Here is a 15,164-nt window from a genome sequence, read left to right on the forward strand (position 1 = left end):
TTATGGAAATCTCGCTTCCGATTTCCTTCAATTGGTATCGGAGCTAGGTTATTTGATATTCCAAATTACAGATTTGAATTGAATGTATTTTTCAGTCACGGTGGGTTTCTGAATTTGTGGTAAACCGTTTTCTGCATTTGTGGATGATTTTGATGAACATTTCGGATTTAAATTGCCTTTTTGTTAAAGCTTTCAGTATTACAAAGTGTTAATTGTAAGAACCTCTATGTTTTTGGCGAAATTAACTTTGCAATTGAGTTTGTAATTCGAAAAGTTCGAGTTCTCGAGTCATTCGTGATGAAGCCTTGGCGCATGGCGATGCAGTTCTCAACGAAGAAGAAGATCAAGCATTGGTCGGTTCGTATAGCCTCAGGTAAACGATCGTTGGGATTTAACTAAGCGATCATTTAGATATTTTTTTCTAAACGACCGTGTAGTATTTTCTAATCGATCGTTTAGCTAATGCTAAGCGATGGGGTAAATCGTTTACCATATCGTGTGGCATTGGTTGCACGATCGCGTAGGCGCTAGAGGTAGGCGATCGTAGTGGGAGCATGTGATGCTCATCGTTTAGTAGAAGGCGCGCGCTTGACGATCGTGTAGTTAGCAAACTTCATCGCTTAGTTACTACCTATGCGATCGCGCGTATGCGATACGGAGGCGTTAGCTAAGTGATCGCTTAGGCGATGGTGCTTCGTGGCATCATAGTCACTTAGATGATCGTGGAAGGCGGGCGTTTTGCGGAGCGTGCTAAGCGATCGTGTACTTCAGACTTTATCGCTTAGTAAAGGTACACAATTGTGTAGTAATAGCTAAACGATCGTTTGGATTTTTCTATATGATCGTATAGTAAATGCTAAACGATCGTTTAACTTTGGAGCGTTGGTACGCGATAGAACGAAGTGTTTGTTTTATCGTGTAGACGATCGCGGGGTGCTTAGTACACGATGGTAGGAGAAGCGATGCTTTGGCGAGCGGTTCAAGACCCAGTTCGCCTATTTGAACCGGAGACTCCTTGTCTTTGTAATAGTTAGCTTTCTTTTTGTGTTTAAGGAAATCTTACCCGGTTCATCAACTTTTATTGCTTATACATGTGATGTATAGTGCTTATAAGTGAAAGTGTTTGTCATATAGTTAAAACCCACCTTAAGTTGTGCAATTATTCATGCATCATGTATTATAAATGTTATAATATTGCATGAAGAAATTACTTGAAAGCATTCACATGCATCATGGAATATAAGAATTGTATTTTGCAGTTGAACATTATCATACATCATCCTTTTCTTATAAGTATTATAGTTTAAGGGTGAATGGAAGCACGTTTTGCTTGTTTCATTGCGGTTTTGTATAAGTGTTATATAAAAGAAGGTAGCAATGAATGGACAATGCATTGAGCATGACACTTAGGTTGTTTATAAGCGTTATGAATTCCTTGCATGTGTTACCTTTGCATTGTGGTGGTTGTTTCCATTTATAAGTGTTATAAAGGAAATTATACCTAAAATCAATAATTCAGAGTTGCATGCGAACTTAGGGTGAACTCAAGTTTTTAAAAGGGTTTTAAAATTGGATTGAGATAGACCTAAGTTCAAATGATTCTAAATAGTTTAGTAACATAGATTAATCTTTTAAAATCGGTTTAATAGGATTAAATTGGTTGAATAAAATGTTAAATTTGTTGTAAACCTATCTATAAGAGACCTTTTTTCTAAGGCGGGTTCTGGCAAGGCTGGCATTCTTAAGTTGACGGAAACGTAACACCCCTACCTGGGAACCTACCTGGAAAGGTAAATTAGATAGATTTTCAACAAGCATGCGACGATTTGGTCAAAGATTCTATTAAAGAGTTTAATGAATGATGATCAAAAGTTGTTTCACTATCCAAGGTAAAAGTTACTTTTGGGAAAACCTAAAAATCACTTAGTTAAAATCCTTAGTCGTGTTTTTTCTAAGTACGCTAAACCTTAGGTTATAAAATACTCAGTGGGAGGAAGAGGCATATCAGATATCTCTATGATTCCACTAATGTTTCTCCCTGTATGTTCACATCGTGAGATTCATGCTTGGCCTCGAGATGCCCAGAATACATCCCCTTCGGATGGTGTTTGCATGAGTCAATATCAAGGTGGATGGAGAGAGTATTTATAGTAAGTGGGTGAAGGATGTGTATCAACACGTCCTATGGTCTCTGTCATTGGTTCACACCATGAGATCATTCTGTACGCCCCCGTGTCGCCTTCGGAGCATCCCTCTTCGGATGGGTTTTGTGCAGTTGGTCAATATCAATGTGAACTCCAGAAATGGATAGGGTCGCTTTAGGTTTTTCCCCAATCGGATTTTTTCCCTTCGGATTGGCCTTTTGGGACGGACCTCTAGGGCTTAAAAATGGCCGGTCACACTTATGGGAGATTGTTAAGTATGTTAATGATCTCTTGGCCAAATCAATGATGGCTTGTCATTAAGGAACATGAATTGTTCTGGTATTAATGACTGGTTGAGAACTTCTCAATTCAGAGGAGGGATAACTGACCTCCTTTCAGCGGCTTTTGTCCTAAACCTTTGAAGTGTCATTGCGAAACTAGATGTCATACGGGGTTCTTGTTAGTTTTGCCAAAACCTTATTGGATGGTGTTTTGTTTTACAACGGGTATTTGCTTAAAACCTAACGTAGGTCAATGTGTTTTTATTTTAGCAACTCGTTAGTATTTCCATTTAAAGCTTTTAAAAATGACCGACTATTTTCAGTGGAATGAATCGTGTGAAACGAATTTCTTGGGAACTCTCCAAAAGAGGAGACAAAACAGTAAATATGATTTATTGGTCTTGGAGACATGTTTGGTAGAGAATGATGTTTCTGCCTGGATCCTCGATTCAGGTGCTACCAATCATGTCAGTTCCTCTTACCAAGGATTCAGTTCCTGAAAAACATTGCCACAGGGAGAGATGACTCTTCAAGTCGGAACTGGGGAGGTTGTTTCAGCTGTTGCTGTAGGTAGGCTGAAGTTATTTGTTGACAAGAAACGTTATCTGTTACTGGATAATGTTTTTGTAGTTTTTCATATTAAGAGGAACTTAATCTCGGTTTCTTGTCTCATTGAACAAGACTATACCGTCTCTTTTTCTGAGAATAAAGTGTTTATTTTCAAGAATGGAATGGAGATTGGTTATGGTTCAATGGAAAATAACTTATATATGTACTAAGGCCGTTAGTCATAAAAGCCTTGTTTAACATTGAAATGTTCAGTACGGCAACAACAGCTAAAAGACCAAAGGTTTCTTCAAAAGAAACACCCATCTTTGGCATCTTAGGTTAGGTCACATCAACCTCAATAGGATTGAGAAGTTGGTGCAAAGTGGACTTCTAAAGAGTTTAGAAGAAAACTCCTTGCCGGTATGTGAATCATGCCTCGAAGGTAAGATGACTAGACGACCTTTTACTGGAAAAGGTTACAGAGCTAAGAAAGCCTTGGAGCTTGTACATTCAGACCTTTGTGGTCCGATGAATGTTAGAGCTTGAGGTGGGTATGATATTTTATCTCTTTCATAATTTAAGTTTGGGTATCTCTTCGTAATGCAACTAAGTCTAAAGCCCTTGACAAGTTCAAGGAGTATAAGGCTGAAGTTGAAAACTTGCTAGGTAAGAAGATAAAAACACTTTGATTTGATCGTGGTGGAGAGTATATGGACCGCCAATTCCAGAACTATATGATAGAACATGGGATTGCATCCCAACTCTCGGGCCCTGGTGCACCTCAGCAGAATGGTGTATCAGAAAGGAGAAACAGAACCTTATTGGATATGGTTCGGTCTATGATGAGTTATGCTAATCTTCTAGACTCGTTTTAGGGTTATGTAGTGTAGACTGTATGTTATATGCTGAATAGCGTTCCTTCGAAAAGTGTTTCTGAAATACCTTTTGAGTTATGGAGAGGCCGTAAAGGTAGTTTACGTCACTTCAGGATTTGGGGTTGTCCGGCACATGTGCTAGCAGCTAACCTAAAGAAGTTGGAACCCATTCGAAGGTTTGCCTCTTTGTAGGTTATCCCAAGGAAACGAGAGGAGGATACTTCTATGATCCAAGTGAGAACAAAGTATTTGTTTCCACTAATGCTATCTTCTTAGAAGAAGATCACATGAGGGATCATAAGCCACGAAGTAAGCTCGTTTTATGTGAGATCTCAAGTGAGACTGAGACTGCGATTGCGTAGGGTTCAACAAGAGTTGTTGAACAAGCCGACAGATCAACAAGAGTTGTTGAGGTCGAGATGTCTAGTCAACCAACTCAAAAGTTGAGTCTCCCTCGATGTAGTGGGAGGGTTTTGAACCCACCAGATCGCTACATAGGTTTGACTGAATCCCAAAACGTCATTACGAATGATGGAGTCGAGGATCCGTTGTCTTTTAAGAAAGCAATGGAGAATGTTTAAAAAGATGAATGGGTTAAAGCCATGAACCAAGAAATAGAGTCTATGTACTTCAATAACATTTAGAAGCTTGTTGATTCACCTGATGGGGTAAGACCTATTGGGTGTAAGTGGATCTATAAGTGAAAGAGAGGTGTAGATGGAAAGGTGCAAACCTTTAAGGCTAGACTCGTGGCAAAGGGTTATACCCAGGTTGAGGGAGTTGACTATGAAGAAACTTTCTCACCTGTTGTCATGCTGAAGTCTATCAGGATTCTTCTGTCCATAGCCACATTTTATGATTATGAAATATGGCAAATGGACGTCAAGACTGCCTTTCATAATGGTAATCTTGAGGAGACCATCTATATGACTCAACCAGAGGGGTTCATAATTCCAGATCAAGAGCAAAGAGTTTGCAAGCTTAATAGGTCCATTTATGGGCTGAAACAAGCATCTAGATCTTAGAACATCAGATTTGACACTGCTGTCAAGTCGTTTGGCTTTGATCAGAACGTTGATGAGCCTTGTGTTTACAAGAAGATCATCAAAAACTCAGTAGCTTTCCTGGTATTGTATGTGGATGATATCCTACTCATTGGGAATGATGTAGGGTATCTGACTGACATTAAGAGTTGGCGAGCTGCCCAGTTCCAAATGAAAGATTTGGGTGAGGCACAGTATGTTCTCAGGATCCAGGTCATTCAGGATCGCAAGAACAAACGGTTAGCCCTGTCTTAGGCATCGTACATTGATCAAATGTTGATCAGGTATAGGATGCAGGATTCCAAGAGGGATTTGTTACCCATCAGGTATGGAATCGTTTTGTCTAAGGATCAACATCCTAAGACACCTTAAGAAGTTGAAGAGATGAGACAGATTCCCTATGCTTCTACTGTAGGAAGCTTGATGTATGCAATGTTGTGTACTCGACCCGACATTTTCTATGTGGTAGGGATTGTCAGTCGATATCAGTCCAATCCAGGATTTGATAACTAGACGGCGGTTAAGACGATCCTCAAGTATCTTCGGAGAATGAGGGTCTACATACTTGTGTATGGAGATAAGGATCTGATCCTTACGGGATAGAACGTTGCTGATCCCTTTACAAAGGCCATCACGGCTAAAGTGTTTGAGGGTCACCTGGAGAGTCTGGGTCTGCGGAACATGCGACATCTTGTCTAGGGCAACTGGGAGATGATACTGGGGTATGCCCTAGTTTATTGTATATTGTACATTTTTGTGTTGTATTGTACATTAGTCTCCCGAGTCATTAGGACAAGTGGGAGATTGTTGGGATTGGTGTTCTAATTCTCCTGGAGTCTCGTTGTTTTATAAAGATACACATTACTCAATTAATAAAATAAATGTTATTTAATTCTGGCATTTACTCTATCCAATAAACAAAGCTCCTTGGTTATCTTATGTGAACTTAAGCATGTATATGTGATATACAATTGGATCATGCCTTAAGTAATAACCTAAATCGGTCTGTAGTATAAAAATTAAGGTGGGATACGTGATCCTGGTGACACTACGGATACGGCCCACTTTGTAGAGGTTTGCAAGTATTGTAAACTACTACAAATGGTAGATCCTGACCATTCATGTAGAGATGTGGAACAGGGTGTCCTATACAAAGAGTTTGTATAAGACCTAGACCACGAGATTACTAGACTCTGTATATAACACCGTTGATACTAGAGACTTACATCTCACCTAAACGACCATAGGTGACATGACATCAATCCTGAGTGTTTTGGGAACTTCTGCCTTTGAGGGCGGTCCTTTGATTAGTATGGGTGAGAGTGGCCAAATTGCCAACTCAACATACCTACCTTTTGGGACTTGTCTGATTGAGAGCTGGGAACTCAATCCATAAGATGGAATTCACTTCTTTCCCGAAACAGGGGATAGAGTAAGGAGATTGCTCCCTTCAAGGCTGATTCTCCAGGCTTGAACATAGTGGCCATAGCTTCTCTTTGGAAAGAGAAGACTTCAGTCATAGTAGAACTTGACTTATGTTCATTAGAAGGGTATCAGTGGTACTTAAGGAGACAGATGTAAACTTATAGGGGCCATAACGGTTATTTGCCCAGCTATACTTACAAGCGATTTGTGAAGGGTTGTTGCATTGTTGATTGGTTAAGATGGACACATTATATATCTGTGGTAAGAAGTGTTCAGTTATCGGTCTTTAGTGGAGTTGTCTGACAGTTAATGGATGTGTGGATCCCATGACTAAAGAGTTTAGTCAGTTATTCAACTTACCGGTGGAGCTTTCGGAGCTACAGGTCCATGAGGTCTCTCTTGGTAGCTCAATGGATTCAGTATGAGGATCAGTTCTTGGTGTGATTTGAAATGTTTCAAATTGACAAGAGGTATTTTGATTTATATATGTTAATATATCGGTATGATGTATGAGATACATCTAGTGGAGGATTGATGTAAATGAGATTACATTAAGTACCATGGAATAGAAAAAGACTATGGTTTATATGTTTCATGAGATGAAATATTAAAACTATAGGTTATAGAATATAGTATGATAAGTTGGTTATCATTTATAATTATAATATATAATTTGGATAATTAATTTTTTTCTTTAAAATAACCAATGTAGTGGGTGGTTATTGAATCATGGTAACCGTGAGTTTAAAAGGTAAGTGGTTTTCCTATTGTCAAGATGGAGTTTTAGAAAAGATTTAAAAGTTTTAGTTTTCCTCTTCGCGCAAGAAGAAACTCATGAAGTCATCAAGTAAATTCGGATTTACTTAAACGATGGCTGGGCGTGCTAAATGATCGTGCAGAGTAGAGCTAAACAATCGCATAGTTTTGCTAGAAGATGCTTAGCCCCAAGGTAAACAATTGTGTAGAGTCTGTAGGCGACAGACCGAGCTAAACGATCACATAGCTTTTGTTAGACGATCGTTTAGCTTTATCTAAACGATTGGGCATCGACCTATACGATAGGTCTCTTGCCATTTCCCATTTGCCCAGTCGTGTATGCGATCGGTGTTTCCTCCGTTCGTCTGCATCATACCAAGTTCGAACAGAGCCACCTCTAGATTTCTCACACCGAGAATACCAAGGTAGCCTTGTTGGTGATATCAGACTCAACTCGACACTGTCAAGGTTTTCTGGAGGTCGTTCGTGGTGCTGCGGAGAAGTTCGTTCGCTGTTGCGAAGGAGTTCGTGACTGAGAAGATCGTTGAGGACGAGCGTGAAGTGTTCGTGCTGTTTTGCAGTCATGTAGATCGAGCGTTTGTGGTTGCTGATTGTTCGAGTGACCATGCGCATCGGAGCATGGAGACACTTCTGCTATTGTGCGTAAAGTTTGATCTTTTTATGCATTTGTTGTTCATGCTGTAATTTCTGCATTTGAATTGTTTAACCGTTTATTTGAAGTCGATTGTAAATGTTATGTTAATTCCTGATTGTAATTTGGAATAGCCTTGTTCCCCTGCTCATGGAAATCTCACTTCCACTTTCCTTTAGACCCTTCACAGATGCTCGTAAGTATAGCTGGGCTAAATTACCTTTTTACCCAAATAGTTACATCTCACTCCTTAAGTACCACTGATTCCTCTAATGAACAATACAACATAGTTTAACTATGTGTGAACACCTCTCAGGCCAAGAGAAGGTGTGTGGCACCACATCATTCAAGCCTTGGAATCAGCTCTTAAGGGAGCTATCTATCTACTTACCCCTGCCTCGGGGAAGAAGTGAATTCCATCTTGTGTAACTGAGTTCCTAACTCCCAAATCAGATGAATCCCCAAAATGGTAGGTTTGAATCGGCGACCTGGCCACTCACACCCATACAAATCAAAGAACCGCCCTCAATGGCAGGAGTTCCCAACTCACTCAGAATTGACGTCATGTTACCTATGGTCATCTTCGTGAAGTGAAGTCTCTATCATGAATGGTGTTATATAACGAAACGTTCACACTTTATGGTCAGGTCTTATACAAACTCTTTGTATAGGATGCCTCCGCTCGCATGTCCCCAACACGAATGATCAGGATCAGATCATCTGTGACAAGTCACAACACTTGTGACCATTCTACAAAGCGGGCTGCATCCGTAACTTTACCACGATAAGGTTTCCCTTCTATATCCATATACTACAGACCATTTTGGTTATCACTCAAGACATGATCCACTTGTATGTCAGTACATACATGCTTGAGTCATATACAGATAACAATGGATTTTATGTTTATTGGTTTGTGGTAAAGAAAATAAAACAAGTAACTGAGCAAAAATACAAAATGTGAAGTAAATATCATATATTAACAACACAAGCGTTCATACAACTGTTTACAAACTATAGGACACGAGATTTTAGAGCATCAACCTCAACATATGAAAAAGGAGAAAAGCCTTGAGGATGAAGGTGAGTCATCTAACATAGGAATTGAGGTGGAGTTACCTACTAAGCAACCAACAAAATCTAACTTACCTAGTGACACAGGAGAAGTCGAGGAAGATGTAGGGGAGCAAGAGAAGACTGTAAATGAGCAGCTTGATTTGAGTTAGTATGTTTTAGCTAGGGATAGAAAAAGGAGAACCATTACTCCTCCAGCTAGATATCTGAAATGAACTATATGAATTTGGTTCTAAATATTGTTGTGGCTCATACTAACCAAGAACCAACAATTTTTGAAGAAGCAACAAGTTGTGCTGATGCATAGGATTGGATAGAAGTTATGAATGAGGAAATGCATTCACTAAAAGTGAATGACACTTAATCTTTAGTTCCTCTGCCTAAGGGTTATAAACCAATTGCCTCTAAATGGGTTTTCAAACTTAAGGAAGGTGCATCATGTGATAAAAAAAACCTAGATATAAGGCAAGGTTGGTTGCAAAGGGCTTTACTCAAAAGGAAGGAATAGACTACTCAGAGATTTTCTCTCCAGTTGTCAAACAAACCTCTATAAGACTTCTTTTATCCTTTGTTGCTCAAAATAATTTAGAAATGTATCAACTAGATGTGAAAACTACCTTCCTTCATGGACATCTAGAAGAGACAATCTATATGACGCAACCTAAAGGATTTGAAGTTAAAGGAAAAGAAAATCTCTATTTCTTACTCAATATGTCAATTTATGGGTTAAAACAATCACCTAGGTGCTGGAGAAGGTTCAATGACTATATTTCTAGCATTGGATTCAAAAGAAGTTGATTTGACATATGTGTTTATGTAAATACAGGTTCCTATAAGGACAAGGTTTACCTACTTATATATATAGATGATATGTTACTAGCAAGTAGGTCCAAGGAAGATCTAACCCATGTTAAAAACCTCTTAAAAAGAGAGTTTGATATGAAGGACTTGGGAGAAGCATGCAAGGTCCTAGGAATTGAAATCCTAAGGAACAAGGATGAGTTTGTTCTAAGCATCAATCAGTTTAACTATTGCGAGAAGATCCTAAAAAGGTTTAATATGAGTGATGCTAAACCTGTAAGCTTACCTATTGCTCAACACTTCAAGCTATCCTCAGCTAACTCTTCTAAAGATTCTGACCAAGAACATCAAAAATAGATGTCAGTCATACCCTATAGTTAGGCAGTCGGAAGCCTAATGTATTTAATGATTTCTACTAGGCCTGATCTCTCATATTCAACTAGCCTTGTCAGTAGAAATATGGCTAACCTAGGTAAGAGACACTAGGAGGCTAATAAATGGATCCTAAGATACTTAGTTTTGTCCAAAAACTCAAGAATAGTCAACCAAAAATCAGTTGAACCAAACTTAGAACTATATGGATATGTGGATGCTGACTATGCTGGTGATATGGACAAAAGGAGGTCCCTAATAGGTTACCTATTCCTTTATGGTCCTAATCAAATCAGCTGGAAAGCAACACTACAACCTTTAGTAGCCTTATCTATAACAGAAGCTGAATATATGGCTTTAGCAGAAGCAATTAAAGAGACATTGTAGCTTAAGGGATTGCTGAAAGACTTTGGAATAGATCAAACAGTGGTAAAATTCTACCGTGACAACCAAAGTGCTATCCATTTATCCCCAAATCCACAATAACACACTAGAACTAAAGACATTGATATAAAGTATCATTTCATTAGAGACAAAGTAGAGGTAGGGGAAATAGAAATCCTAAAGGTTCACACATCAGACAATGCAACCAACATGTTGACAAAGCTTATTTCAAAGCTTAAATTGGTCAAATGTCTAGATCAGGTTGGATTTGAACTTCCAGACACAGTGTAAACAAAATGGTCAGAATCAGGAAGCTCAAAAGATTGTAAGGCATTAGAGTCAAGGTGGAGAATTTGAAGAAATCGTGACTCAAATACCTCAGCTAGTTTTTTGTTTATAACTAACTTTATCTTGTAACAGTCTGTTGGTATATTTTATAAATACCATTTATCAGAATTCTGAATCATCGAAAAATTGTAAAAAATGCATCGAGAGATCAACTTCCGACGACTAAATAGGCGTCAGGATTTTGGTCGGGATAAACCTATTGGCAAACCATCTTCCAACGCGTGTATACACATCGTCAGGAGTTAGAACAACTCCTAACGCATCATGTACAACATCGAGAGTTTATTTACTTTTGACGGATGTATTTATTTGTCGGGAGTTCTCGGATCTCTTGACAATGTTACTGTCGTTGGGAATTTAAGAGTTTAATTCACAATTTCTAAAATCAAACTCTCGATGATTGATTAGCCATCGGGAGATAATAGAACTTCTGACGACCTCTTCGAGAAATAGTGCACCATCCATTTTTTTTATTTTGATCCTAATAACCTAAAATTTAGAACATTATTAAGCAAATCAAATACATAAAGAATAAAACATATTCACATACAAATAAACAAAAACAAAAACAAAGTCAATAGTATTCTTTATTACACAAAAGAGAGAAAAGTTGACCAAGATGGTCTACAAAACAAACATGTCTTGACGAATACATAGAAGAAAGTGTGATGACATCTCCAACAACATCTCCATACAACATTTCCAAAATAGTAGTTTACCTATAATTACATTAATTAGATAACATTATTTTATATATGAAGATTAAATGTAAGAAGAACCCTCAACCCCTTATTTGAAAACTAATCTTAGCCCACCCCACACAACATTCAAAATTCATAAACTTCCATAATAAGAAAAAAAATCATAAGATGAATCCTACAATCCTACAAAACAAAGAAAATCAACACACACTTCCAAGATTACATGTTCTCAACTTTAAACCTCCACAAACACACAAAAATCACAAGTTGAACTCCAAAAGAAAGATAACTAATCTCAATCCATCCCACACAACTTTTAAAATTCATAAACTTCCACAAACAAACAAAAAATTCCAAGTTCAACTCCAAAACAAGTATAACTAATTTCAACCCACTCCACATAACACTTAAATTTCATAAACATCCACAAACACACAAAAACTCTAGAAAATACACCAAAGTCCAGTTGTTTGGCTACCATAACTACAGGATAGCCAACAATTCATTATCATAAAGCTACTAGTAAGACATAACTACTTTGCTACCATAACTGCAAGACAGCAACATATTAGCCAACTAGATAATGAAGTAATCATACCTAATTTGATGGCCCTTCTCTCTATGATCGTATCATATCTTCAATCATTTTTTTCATTTCTTCCATTTGTCTTGCATGACCCTCTCTCATTTGTGAGTTAAATCACAAAAATAACTACAATGAAATACCGATAGCATAATTCAACATACAACACGATACACAAACCACAACGACCTTACCTTCAAGATCGACGACGCTCACCACCATGAAGTCCGACAGGAGCAGCTCAATGATGGCGCTCGACCGATGACCACACGAGGACCATACCTTCAAGATCGACAGGTGATGGCGGCGATCGACTAATAGACATCGATAAGAGGCAATGAAACAGAGAATGGTGGGGAGAAATCGGCACAAACCCTAGCTGTGGCGAAATCGATCTCAAGATCTGGTATGGAAGTTTTAAAGGCTATCTCTCGACGTTTAAAATGCAAGCGTTAGGAAATATGCATAACTCCCGATGAATAAATTCATTCATCGGGAGTTCACGGTCTATCTCCTGACGCTGTAGAATTGGTGTTGACGATCTGATTAACCCCTTGGGAGTTATGCCACATTTAAATAGAAGTCCTGTCGTTGGTTACACTTCTTTGGGAATTACTTATAATAACTCCAAGTGGTGCTTTTACAACGTCTCGAGATTCCATATCTCTTGACTAATCGACTCCTAATGGTGTTTTTTAATGTTGGGAGATTGTCTTTTCTTGTAGTGACATATGTTTAATGAAATTTTTTTCTTGAAAAAAAAAAAACTAGTCGAACAAGTTCTCGATATCAGAATAAATCAATTTTAAACCTAGTTTCCAATCAAACCTTAAGTAGGTTGTTTTTTTTTTTTTTTTTTTTTTTTTTTTTTTTTTTTTCTTTCTTCTGATTTTTAGTATTATTTTTCTCTTTTCCTTGATTCATTTTTTAAGTTCAATCTTCTTTTGATGAATGAAAATCATTTCAATTTAGTTATTTTCTAATCTTTTTGAGGCTTACAACATTATGGATTCTATATGTTATCGTTTATTTGAAACTTAGACAACCAAAGTTCGACGTGATATTTGAATTTTTTTTTTATTATAAAGGGAGAATCACGAAATTGTATAAAAAAGAGAGCCTTCCTAAATCTAAATATTAGAATAAAATATATTTTTAGTCCCTACAACCAAACTCTTATACTACTTTATTTCCTATACTAATATCATTGTAAAAATTTAGATTTAGAAAAACAAACTCTCTTTTCTTAGTATCTTTTAATGTAGGTAAATGTGATTAGATTGTTAAAACACCATGGTCTTATGTTAAATTAAATTGTAGTCTATACTAATTTTTGCAGCAATAACTATCGACTTCTTCAAAAAGATGTTTGATACCTCCCCCCTACGTACTTTATATATATTTTCCTAAAACCCAATTTGCATATCAAGAAGTTTGAAAGCATTTTTTTAGGGAGACAAATGGCACAATTGACAGCCAATCGATTAGGAAAATGCCAAAATTTTTAAAAGATGAAAAAAAAGTCTCATCTTCATGATGTTGTGCCACGACATTGAGATTCCAGTCTTGTCTTTCTCCAATCAAATGTGCTCTCTCAAGTTTGCTCCTTCACCATAAAATCCCATTTTAAAAAATCTCAAACCCCATCTATAAAAACCCTAAATCCTCTCATTATTCCTCACCCATCGATAGCCATTAAAAACATTCAATATCATTATTCCTCTTCAAATGGCTTCCAAAATTTCCTCAGCCACTTCCCTTCTCCTCCTCTTCAACCTCCTCTTCTTCACTATGGTCACCTCCACCTACGTCCCTTGCCCGCCGCCACCACCGAAGCACCCTAAGGGCGTTCCCTCGAAGCAACCGGCGCCACAGCCTCGGTGCCCGAAGGACACTCTCAAGCTCGGCGTTTGCGCGGACTTGCTCGACGGTCTAGTGCACTTGGTGATCGGTAAGCCACCGAAAACTCCATGTTGCACCCTAATCCAGGACATAGCTGATCTTGAAGCTGCTGTTTGTCTTTGTACCGTCATTAAAGCCAAAGCCTTAGGGCTCAACATTGACCTCTCAGTTTCCCTCAGCTTACTCTTGAACTATTGTGGAAAGAAGGTTCCATATGGCTTCCAATGCCCAGCTTGAGACACTACAATAAAGTAGGCCTTTGATGTCGGTCCAAAAAAAAAAATATACTACAATAATCTTACTTAATTATCCTTTTCATTTTCACTCAAGTTTTGTTCTTGAACTTTTCCATTTGGGTTATTTTATATTGTGTGTGTTTTGAATGTTATGTTTGGTCATTATGATCTGTTTTGTGTTTTAATGATGGGTTTGGAAATCTTCTTAGAATTCCACCATCTTCTATAGGCTTCATTATAGCAATGTCCTTGTTTATGTGTAATATAAAAAATATAGATACGTAGCTTTTGGAATAAAAACAAGAATGTTTTCCTTTATCTCTTTCAATATTGATGCTGCATATGTTTGGAATGATAGCAATGGTTTAGACTAAGTGTCTTGACAATAAGTAAAAGGATTGAAATATCGATGTCGATATTGATATCGAGGTTGCAATTTTACTAATATATTGATAAAATATTGATATTGATAAATATTCCTATAAATTAAATAATATATAAAAATCACTTAAATTAATAATTATTTTCTTTTCAATTTCTAAATAAGTATAGATCTTACTAATTAGCATTTCTATTTATATTGATGACTAATAGGTGAAATACTTTTATATTTTATGGATATTTATACGAGATATATTAAAAATTATCTACTCAATCTTGATATCGACATTGAAATTCCTCGACAAATGATATTTCAATTATTAACAATAAGCAACCACCCAAAATATATAATGGGCACAAACACGTTAGAAAATATGGGAATTTGTAAAAAAGAAATAATAAATGAATAAATAAGGTTGACATAGTTATAAGTATAGTACAAAGATAATTGACTTTTTTTTGTTTTCCTTTTTATCCACGTGAACTTGACTTAGTGATATTGACATGTACTCCGTCTCTAGAGGTTAAAGGTTCAATCCCCACCTTGTCATTGTACTGAAAAAAATTGATATATATATTTTTTTTTTACAAAAGTTGAAAATTTAAATGATTTTCATAATTACACAACATTTATTATATGAAAAAGAATATTGATAG

The 15,164-nt window shown here is 37.2% G+C and overlaps 1 protein-coding gene across 1 annotated transcript; it reads left to right on the plus strand.

The window, feature by feature from the left end:
- The first annotated feature begins 13,643 nt into the window (after nt 1-13,643).
- Nucleotides 13,644-14,444, plus strand: LOC120091341 (14 kDa proline-rich protein DC2.15-like). The gene has a single exon (XM_039049338.1). It carries the CDS (start codon nt 13,717-13,719, stop codon nt 14,125-14,127), a length of 411 nt encoding a protein of 136 aa, XP_038905266.1. The 5' UTR covers nt 13,644-13,716; the 3' UTR covers nt 14,128-14,444.
- The last annotated feature ends 720 nt before the right edge of the window (nt 14,445-15,164 follow it).

Source organism: Benincasa hispida, chromosome 11, assembly GCF_009727055.1.
Source record: "Benincasa hispida cultivar B227 chromosome 11, ASM972705v1, whole genome shotgun sequence".
In the NCBI taxonomy this organism is placed as follows: domain Eukaryota; kingdom Viridiplantae; phylum Streptophyta; class Magnoliopsida; order Cucurbitales; family Cucurbitaceae; genus Benincasa; species Benincasa hispida.

What these genes read in the sequence shown, in the direction of transcription:
- LOC120091341 (XM_039049338.1), top strand. Translation starts at nt 13,717, where the DNA reads ATGGCTTCCAAAATTTCCTCAGCCACTTCCCTTCTCCTCCTCTTCAAC.